General features: G+C 37.8%; 1 protein-coding gene across 1 annotated transcript; it reads left to right on the top strand.

Moving 5' to 3' along the window:
- The first annotated feature begins 3156 nt into the window (after positions 1 to 3156).
- LOC100913756 (zinc finger protein 501-like) lies at positions 3157 to 9719 on the top strand. Its single transcript, XM_031951184.1, has 3 exons — positions 3157 to 3309; positions 4158 to 4253; positions 7811 to 9719. The coding sequence occupies exons 1-3, from the start codon at positions 3276 to 3278 to the stop codon at positions 9145 to 9147; spliced, it is 1467 nt and encodes a 488-aa protein (XP_031807044.1). The 5' UTR covers positions 3157 to 3275; the 3' UTR covers positions 9148 to 9719.
- The last annotated feature ends 1178 nt before the right edge of the window (positions 9720 to 10897 follow it).

The raw sequence follows: 10897 nt of genomic DNA, 5'->3' as shown, positions 1-10897 counted from the left end.
TACTTTTGTTTATTTTTCTAATATTTTTATAATGCATATTCAATTAATCTTCTCTTTTTCTATATTCTTAATGTGTGATGGTAAGTCTTCCTTTCTCCTCTGAGGACTGCTTTGCCTGAATTCCAGAAATTCTGGTTTATTATTTAATTAATCATTATTCTCTTTTGCAAAGTTATCTTTTGTAAAATCTGTTCTCTGACTCAGCCATTATTTAACATGATACTGTTAAATTTCCATTTAGGTTTGTATCTTTTGTTGGCGATCCCTAAAACAGTTTCCATTCTTGTTTCACTAAGGAATGAAAGGAAACAATGATTATTTCTGCCTTTTTACATTTGTCTGCAAGATCTCTAAATCCTAGTAGTTAATTTTTGTAGAAGTTCCATGTGTTGTAAAGAAATATGCATATTCCTCTCTTAACCTGTGGTGTTTTTGTTCTTTAAATATAATAAGATGGTTCTCTTGGGGAGAGGGTTTCTCGGGGATGTTTTCTGGAGGAAGCTTGTAGTTTCAGTTACAAGTAAATAATCACCCAAAACCGCAGCCAGCTAATAAAAGTTCAGATCTTTTATTGTGCCCTTCAATATAGCCCGGTTAGCTCAGAAGCCTATCTTTCTGCTTGGTTTTAAGAGCTCTTGCAGCTTTGTCCTTTGCTCCTGCCTCTGCATTCTTCAGCCTCCCATCACCACCAAGGTGAAAGATGAAAATGAATCTCTCTTGCCTCAGAGAGAGGGCTTGTGGGCTTCCTCCCAGAGTGCTCCTCTCCCACCCCAGTCAATGTTCTGAAGTAAGACTGTTGAGTGGCTCACTGGAGCTGTATTTATGCTGAGTGTGAAAGGCTGACTCCGCCTTCTGGAGGCAGGGATTAAGGGAGGTGTGAATTGAGATCTCTCTTTCTAACCCCTGAAATCTCCCAAACATGTGAACTCTAATGAATACTTAAATGTTTCTTGCTTCTATGAGCTCTCTAAAAGTGTGAACCCAAGCATCATTTCTATCAATTGTATTGAGTACCTTGTTTCAAGTTCTGGCCCAAAATATCTCTTTCTAAGATCAAATCAACCATATTGAACCATGATAAATTAGATAATTATTGTCTCTATCAACTCTAATGGCTTAACAGTTTGTAAAGATTCCAACATTAACCCATTAAGAAGATGTCATAAGTTTTTTTACCCCTACTTTCTCAAGATATTTGGATATCTTTTCTGCTTTCATCCCATTCCACATTTCTTCATCCCCTTTATTCCTTTTAGTTCTCTTGTAGATTCCCCTTCCTCTCTTGCCCTTTGACTATTTTTGTATATTACATTTTTAATTTCATCCATTTTTCTTCCCCTTTTAAACAAAGATTTCCCTCCTGCACCTCATTGTCCATTTTCTTTTTCTATTTTGCCTGGATTCTTGTTTTCTCTTTCATAGCTCCTCTATTCACCCTCTCTATGTTTTGTCTCTTCTTCATACAATACTTCTTACAATCAAAGGCTCCAAGGTTTCCATTCTGAGCTCTGTGCTGTGGGTGCTTTCTGCCATTGGCTATAGGCCAACCCCACTGACACCTTTCTTTCAGAATACTGTGTATCAGGGCAGGTGTGAGAGGGAACACTGCTTCTTAGCAGAAACCATCCTCTCCAGATATTCATCTTGTCTTGTTGTATTTTTGTTTTTCCTCTACATTTTCCTAAAAATCTCTTCCTTCCTTCCTTCCTTCCTTCCTTCCTTTCCTCCTTCCTTCCCTCCTTCCTTCCTTCCTTCCTTCCTTCCCTTCTTCCTGCCTGCCTTCCTTCCGTCCTTTCTTCTTTCCTTCCTTCCTTCCTTCCTTCCTTCCTTCCTTCCTTCCTTCCTTCCTTCCTTCCTTTCTTCCTTCCTTCCCTCCTTCTTTCCCTCATTCCCTCCCTCCCTCCTCAGAACTTGAAACAAGGTACTAAGTGGAATTGACAGAGACAATGGTTATTTAGCATGGTGTTAACAGATCTCTAGTACATGTACTTGTACTTACTATAGTTCCACAAGATTCACACCTATGATAAGAGAGCATATAAGTTCAAACAAACAGCCAGAATCAGAACTGGAAGACAGAGAACACAAAGGACTGGCAACAGGAGCTCAAGCTTTGGGAAATAAGGAGAGAAATAGGCCTTTAAGAAAATTAACTGGGCCCCAGGAAAGGAGACAACATTTTGAAAGAGGATTTGAACTTGAACCCCTGGCCACTCGGGTGGTGATTACTGAACTGAAATGAAAGCTACTCCCAGAGACCCCAAGAAAACCCAACAAGAGAACATTACATTTTGGAATCTGAGATCACATTTGAACTCAGATCCTTCTGACTTCAGGGCTTTTTCCTAGAAATCTCAACTCTATGTTCATGCTATCCTACTTCTTCAAGTGCTAGTTCCCTCCCAGGAGTGGTAATTCCTAAATCCCCATGCCTCAGGGTGTGGTCCTTTATCTTTTACAAGACTATTCATCAGTGGAATCCAAAGTCTGGCCTCCTTCCTTGCTCCACCTTTTCCAACTTTGCACCCTTCTCCCTGAATATCTATGCTGTCTTCTCCTTGGAAATCTCAAAAGTGTAAAAAGGCAATAAATTCCTCAGTTGTTCAGTAGTGAAATAATAGAATAAAGGAAATAAACTGTGAGATATGACTTATATATAGACCTTAACAAGTCAGGACCAATTCCTAGTTCAGCATAAACAGGTGAAAAATTCACAATGACCATTCCCTTTGATAAAAGATGGTTTATTTAGGAGAAGAAATTATTGCTGAAATGCAGAGATGAAGCAGCCATGGACATAACTCCATTATGAAATGGAATTTGAAAAGCAATATGGTTACCAAGAGAAAGTTTGGAAGACTCCATTGAAGTAACATGCCACGAGGCCTGAGTAGGCCATTCCATTATGACACTTCTCATCATAAGACATTCTCCATAATAAATCTATAATTTCTCAGTGTTCTTCTAACTGATCCTATAAAATGCTTTTCTCAACACTCAGTCGGGCTCTTAGTGGCCAAGGATTTAAGAGTTCACTCTGACATTCATAAAAATCATAAGGGTTGACCTTTGGGCAAATCCCTTCCCTATGTTTCAGTTTCCTCCTATAAATTGAGAAGGGTTGGACTTTTTAATTCTGAAGTGTTTTTCAGTTCTTCATCTTATGACTTTTGATGGTGTAGGAGGTGGTGACATTCAAGGATGTGGCTGTAGACTTCAGCCAGGAGCAGTGGGGCCTCTTGGACCATTCTCAGAAGGAGTTGTACAAGGAGGTCATGCTGGAGAATGCCTGGAACCTGCTCTCTCTGGGTAAGGACACTTCTGATAATTGCAAGTCTATAATCAAAGGTAATATCTTCAGTCCCTGGTGTGCAGGGTTTTTGTTTGGGTTTATTTTGTGGGGAAGGTTATCAATTAGGAAAGGGAAAGTAGTGGTCTTTGCATTGTTGGGTAGGACCCTGAGGGTGTCTTTTGTTGCTCTTGAAGCTCTCTCTTACCAGATCTCAGCAGCTTCAGGTTAAAGATCAAATCAGAATGGAAGCATTTCAAACATGGAAGTAATCTCAGAAGTGATTTCATTTACCCTTCATCTGGATGCAAATTTTGCCTTCCAAAGCTCTGAAAATTGCTCAGGCAGCTTTTCTTTACAATCCATTCCTCTTTGGGGTGGCTCTCGGATTTGGAATATTCATCTTTTTAACAGGCATCAATTTATAGCCCAAAGTTCCTAGTTATCTCTAGTATAGAATATTTCTTCTTAATCTTCCCTGCAATTCCAGCACAACTGGGTGGTGGAAAGGAATAAGCATTTCAAATACTATTTTCCAGGTTCTGTGCCTTGTCATTTATTTAAAATACAGCAACAACAATATTGTTTAAGAACAACTTCCAGCAGATAACTTATTTTGACTACTCTAAATATCTAAATTAGCAATAAAGAACAAATGAGGAAAGATGTTACTTGTATCCAGATAAAGGGGGGAAGAGGGTAGGACAATAGGATAATGTGACACATTGCATTTAGGGTTATTTGCTTTATAAGCACTACTGGGTAAGTACAGACTGATATGGGTGAACATGACCGGGTGAATCTCACAATAGAGAAGCAAATTAGAAACTTCTTTCTAACTTCACCCCTAACTGATTTCCATACCCAGGACTTCCAGTTCCCAGAGAAGATGTGATCTTTTATTTTAACCAAAGGGAAGTACCATGCATGCTGGACCAAGAAGGCCTGAGGAGCTGCCCTCCAGGTGAGTGAGGTGGAAGCAGGTGTATGTGAGTTGTGATTACAAGAGACTTCTAGAAGTTACTAAGAAATAACTGCTAGGTTTGGGGGGAAAAGACCAATCTTGGAATTCTTTTTCAGAGATTTTTTGTCGGTGCTTTCCTGGGTCACTGATTTTCAATTTCTCCATCTATAAAATAAGTGGATTGTGCCCTGTGGTGCTATAGATTCCTTCAGTGACCATTTATGACTTATAAAAAGTTTGGAATTGCATCAAGGGAATTCTGCTGAAAGTGCCAAAAGGCACTAGGTTTTCCAAGGTGAGCCATTTCCTGGAATTTCTTCAAGGCAACAAAGATTTAAGAATCTGCTACATGTCAGGCCCTGGACTAAGGACCAGGAACATAAAGAGAAACAAGAGATTTCTCCTGCTCTCCTGGAGGCCACAGAGTGGCAGGGCAGACATTGTACCCACAACTATGTAGAAACCCACCATGAGCCATATAAAGAGAGTAAATTTAGTGCCTCACTAAATCATTTATTAGTGAGCATAACAATGGTTATCCTTATAATGAAGGAGAGAACAACTGGGGAGAAAATAGTCAAAATGGAATCAAATAACTTTTCTCCATTTCTACAGCACCTACTATATGTCATGCACTGTACTCTTTTTTTTTTTTACCCTCCCCGCCCCAGAAGCCTAGGATTAAGTGCAATTGTTATGCTCATTTTACAGAATAAGAAACTGAGACAAGCAGGGGTCCTTAAAATGGACTTGCCCCTTTATGAGGTGTGATTAAAATTCAGGTCTTCATAATTAACAGCTCTCTCCACTGTACCAGTAACTGCATTCTAATTTATTTATTTGTTTGTTTGTTTCTGGGGCAATTGGGACTTGCCCAGGGTCACACAGCTAGGAAGTATGAAATGTGGGAGACCAGATTTGAATTCAAGTCTCCTAACTGCATTCTGATTTTGAAACAAATATGAGGAAAATGCTCACGCATACATGAGGACAAAACTAAGAGGAGAATTGGACAAACTCCCATTCTTTAAACTCTAACCAGTCAAAAAGAATTGCTGATTGCAGTTAAAAACATTTATATTTCTAATGGACAAACAAGTTCTTGAGGGTCAATTACAAATATTGCTTTATGATATTTTAAAATATTTATTTAGTCACAACTGTGTGGGATGAGTACAAGACCCCCTTTCCCAAATTAACTAACCAGGGACATCTTCAGGTACAAAGAGAGCATTTATTTAGTCCCTGCAGGGAGAGGCCCAGGATACCCAGGAGGCATCCCAGATCCTGGCATGTGCTGGACAAGAGCACCAGGAAGTAGAATACCTGGTTAATGAGGAAAAGACCCAAGATTTTTCATTGGATAATATCTGCTTCCTGTGGGTCATGTCACTTCCTGTCACTTAACTAAATTAATGTGACTTTCTGCATGCCAGGGTTCAAGGCATGAAAACAGGGATCATATGACTTGGGCTCAAACTGAGAAAACTTCATCCAATTACACCCATTCACAACTTTTGAAAGGGTAGAATAGAGAAAGATTGTGGTTTCCCATGATGATTTCACGGTCTCTACTGTCCTTCCCTTCTGACCTTGGGTTTCCAGTAGCCTGCCAGCACTGCTGCAAGAATGAAAGTCCAGGTCTTTCATCTTAGTCATCTTAGTCAGATGATTAGAGATTTAATGAATTGGGGTTGCTAGGTAACCCAGGAGTCAGAGAATTATTCTGGCAGAGTGAGAGACAGTCCCTGAGGATCTTTGCACTCCTGTGGCCATTTGTCCATGAAAGTCCAACCTTCCTGGAATGTTGGAAATGATTTCATGTCAAGTTCAGAAACCAAAGGAATATGTTGCACTTAGAACTGGTCAGAGTTTGATATAATTACTGCAAAATCCCCCCCAAACACTGCATTGCTCGTCATGATAGATTGAAATCACTTCAGAAAGAGAGCTCCTCAGGTGAATTATGCAATCAAGGAGATTGTAAACCTCCAAAAGGAAAAGGGTTGCAATACTGGAGCATACCCTATTCTTCCATACTACAGCATGATGAACTTCAGTTATGACACACATATTCAAATATTGCTAATTTCATCTATTTCTTAAAGTTGTGCTTGTTCCAGGGATATGCAGGGTGCATTTGATGCTAATTTTTTCTAAAAGAAATGAGCAATAATTGTCTCAAAAGAAAAATAACAAAATCACTTCTACCTCTGGAAAACGAAAGCACAGTGTTAACATTCTTTTATATATATATATATATATATATAGCTTTTTTCTTTACAAGTTATATGCATGGGCAATTTTACAGCATTGACAATTGCCGAACCTTTTGTTCCACTTTTTCCCTTCCTTCCCCCCAACCCCTCCCCTAGATGGCAGGATGACCAATACATGTTAAATATATTAAGGTATAAATTAAATACAAAATAAGTATACATGTCCAAACAGTTATTTTGCAAATAACTGTACAAAAAGAATTGGACTCTGAAATAGTGTAAAATTAGCCTATGAAGAAAAGCAAAAATGCAGACGGGCAAAAATGTAGAGATTGGACATTCAATTTACTGGTTCTTAGTCATCTCCCAGAGTTCTTTCACTGGCTGTAACTAGTTCGGTTCATTACTGCTCCATTAGAACTGATTTGGTTCATCTCATTGCTGAAGATGGCTGGGTCCATCAGAATTGATTATCATACAGTATTGTTAAAGTATATAATGATCTCCTGGTTCTGCTCATTTCACTCAGCATCAGTTCATGTAAGTCTCTCCAGGCCTTTCTGAAATCATCCTGTTGGTCATTTCTTATCGAAGAATAATATTCCATAATATTCATATACCACAATTTATTCAACCATTCTCCAACTGATGGGCATCCACTCAGTTTCCAGTTTCTGGCCACTACAAAAAGGGCTGCCAAAAACATTCTTGTACATACAGGTCCCTTTCCCTTCTTTAAGAACTCTTTGGGATATAAGCCCAGTAGTAACACATTGTTAACATTCTGAATGTGACCTCAAATCATGTAACAGAAAAAAAATAAAATGGAAAATGCTAACAAGAGAAATTGGTTATGCTTATTGGTAAGATAATTTGAGTATTCAGTATATATGCAACCAATGATATGTCTATGAAGAAAGGATTGAAAGTACTGATAATGAATTGGAAAGGGAAAAATGGAGAGTGGAGTTAATTTGTCAAATATTGTAGGTTCATTCAAAGGTATGGATTCTAGTCTCAGCAGCTGGGATTTGGTCAAGTCACTCAGCCATTCTGAGGTGATGATTTGAGTTGTACTTGTAATACGAATGAAGGCACTTTCTGTGTTGTCACAGGTTTATTGTTTGAATCCAAATTATTGTGTATGAAACTCATTAGAAATTCAGTCATCCTTAGGATGAAACTAATGGGATTTTAAAATGATTGGTTCTGCACATTTTAGATTTTTCTCTTTGGGAAAATAGAAATAACCGAGTTTCTCTTCTGCTGATAGAGGGAAGGGGAGATAAATATATATGTGCCTATATCATGTCTATATTTGTTCTTGTGGTTTTTCAGAAGATGCAATGGGACATGAAATAAAGGAAACTGCTGCAGATCTGAGCCTTTCTGTGGTAGAAAGTCACAAGCAAAGATTCATGACTGATGGTCCCTGTGACTTGTCTTGGAGAGAAATCTGTGTGACATGTGAGATCATCGATTCTGGAGAGAAGCAAAGTAGAATAGCTTTTAGAGAGAAAAGAGTTCTTACTAGGCATCAGAGAATCCACACTGAGGAGAAAACACATGTATGTTACCAAGATGGAAATGTCTTTAGACAAATGGAAAGACTTATTCCCCATCAGAGAATCCACACTGGACAGGAACCTTATGAATCTTACCAATGTAGAAAGGGTTTTACAGAAAATAGATCACTTAGTCTACATCAGGCATTCCACACTGGAGAGAAACCTTATGAATGGAACCAGAGTGGAAAGGCCTTTAGGCAAAGGGCATCTCTTACTGGACATCAGGTAATGGACAATGGAGAGAAACCTTATAAATGTAACCAGTGTGGAAAGGCTTTTATAGGAAGTGAAACTCTTAATAGACATCAGAGAATCCACACCGGAGAGAAACCTTATAAATGTAACCAATGTGAAAAGGCTTTTACAAAAAAGGATTCTCTTATTGGACATCAGAGAATCCACACTGGAGAAAAGCCTTATGATTGTAACCAGTGTGGAAAGGCTTTTACAAAAAAGAGCAATGTTATTGTACATCAGAGAATCCACACTGGAGAGAAACCTTACGAATGTTATCAGTGTGGAAAGGCCTTTACACATAAGACTACTTTTACTGTACATCAGATAATTCATACTGAAGAGAAAGCATATGCATGTTACCAATGTGGAAAAGCCTTTAAATACAAGAAAAATCTTACTGCACATCAGAGAATCCACAATGGAGAGAAACCTTATAAATGTAACCTATGTGGAAAGGCTTTTATAGGAAGTGGAACTCTTAATAGACATCAGAGAATCCACACAGGAGAGAAACCTTATAAATGTAACCAATGTGGAAAGGCTTTTACAAAAAAGTATTCTCTTACTGGACATCAGAGAATCCACACTGGAGAAAAGCCTTATCATTGTAACCAATGTGGAAAAGCTTTTACAGAAAGGACATCTCTTACTGGACATCAGAGAATCCACACTGGAGAGAAACCTTATGAATGTAACCAATGTGGAAAGGCTTTTAGTCAAAAAGGAAGTCTTATCGTACATCAGAGAATCCACACTGGAGAGAAACCTTATGAATGTAAGCAGTGTGGAAAGACTTTTAGATATAAGACAAGTCTTACTGCCCATCAGAAAGTTCACACAGTAGAGAATTCTTATAAATTTACCCAATAAGGAAAGGACTTTTGATTGGCTGGTGCCAAATCTGAAGAAAGGTAAAGATATTAAATTAAGGAGAAAAATGAATCGGGCATATCAGAAGAAGATGTGGTAGTATTGATACCTTCTATATTTAGCCTTCTCTAGCCATAATCCTAAGGACATAGGGAGGAAGGAAACATAAAAGATGATTAAAGATAGCAGATAGGTTCTTATGCATATCGGATCCTTCTTTTCCACCTGGTCACCTATTTGAAGAACAATGTGGTGGAATGTAAAGATGGCTAGATTTTGGTTAAAGATTTCACTTCTGAGATAACAGCTTATATCAATCAAATTTGCTATGTTGACCCAAAAGTTGGAAATAGGTTTAGAGTTCTAAAGGATTAGAGGAACAATAATAAATGTGTGTAAGTATGAATTGGTCCAGTTGTTATAAAAATCATTTGATATTAGGAATTGTTAAAAGGTGATCAAATGCCCATCTATCAGGTCAAGGAAAAAATATTTAAAGCAACCAGAAAGAACCAATTCAGATGTCGAGGAGCCACAATCAAGATTACCCAGGACCTAGCAGCTTCCACCTTAAAGGATCAGAAGGACCTGGAATCTGATGTTCTAAAAAGCAAAGGAACTTGGATTGCAGCCATGAATCAACTATCCAACTAAACTGTGCACCATATTTCAGGGAAGAAAATGGACATTGAATGATACAGGTGAATTTCATTTATTTCTAATAAAAAGGCCAGAGTTGTACAGAGCTGAATTTGATTTTATTCTGATCATATAAAAAGAAACTAGATGTGGAAAGGGGATTGCACTGGGAAAAGAGGACAATGGAGGTAAAATGAGGAAATTACATTTTATAAAGAAGCAAATAAGAACTATTATAATTGAGGGGAAAAACAAAGAGGGGTGAACATTTTGTGATTCTTATTCTCATGAGATTTGGCTCAAAGAGAATATTAGGCATATTTGGTTTCATAGAGAAACTTGTCTCATTTTATGAGGATGTGGAAGAGAAAAGAAGAAAAGGAAAGGAGAAGGCTAAGAGAAGGGAAAACAGAAGTAGTAGGGAAAAGATATACAGCAGCAGGGCTGTTTGAGGGAAGTGATCATCAGAAACAAAATACTGGGGAGGATGGAAAGGAGGAAAGGAAACATGTCAAGGAAACTTGAGGAAAATAAAATGGTAGGAAATACAGAATTAGTTATTTTAACTGTGAATGTGAATGGTGTCAAGTCTTACATAAAATGGAAGTGGATAGTAGACTGAGTTAAAGCCAGAATACCACAATATGTTGCTTACAAGAAATTCATTTAAAGCAGAGTGATATATTCAGAGTGAAGGAAAAGGGCTGGAGTGGAATCTATTAATGCTTCAGATGAAGTAAAAAAAAAAAAAAAAGCAGGAGTAATGATCATGATCTCAGATGAAACAAAAGCAAAAACATATTTAAAAGAGTTAAAGCAGGACACTACATCTTCTGCTAGGGTACCATTGATAAAATGATGTAATATCCATACTAAATATATATGCACTAAGTGATATAGCATCCAAATTCCTAGAGAACAAGTTAAGCTGTTGGAGTCCAGCTCCTGTAGTGAGATGAAGGGTGTAGAAACATACCAGAGCCAGGCAGAGAAGTGCAGATTATGAACTCTTCAAATTTATTGATCAGAGAGACAAATATATATATATATATATAAAAATTTTATTATTATAGTAACTTTTTATTGACAGAATCCATGCCAGGGTAATTTT

This window comes from Sarcophilus harrisii, chromosome 1, assembly GCF_902635505.1.
Source record: "Sarcophilus harrisii chromosome 1, mSarHar1.11, whole genome shotgun sequence".
Taxonomy (NCBI): domain Eukaryota; kingdom Metazoa; phylum Chordata; class Mammalia; order Dasyuromorphia; family Dasyuridae; genus Sarcophilus; species Sarcophilus harrisii.
Note: the sequence above shows the minus strand (reverse complement) of the source record. Positions and strands in the feature narration are given on the sequence as shown.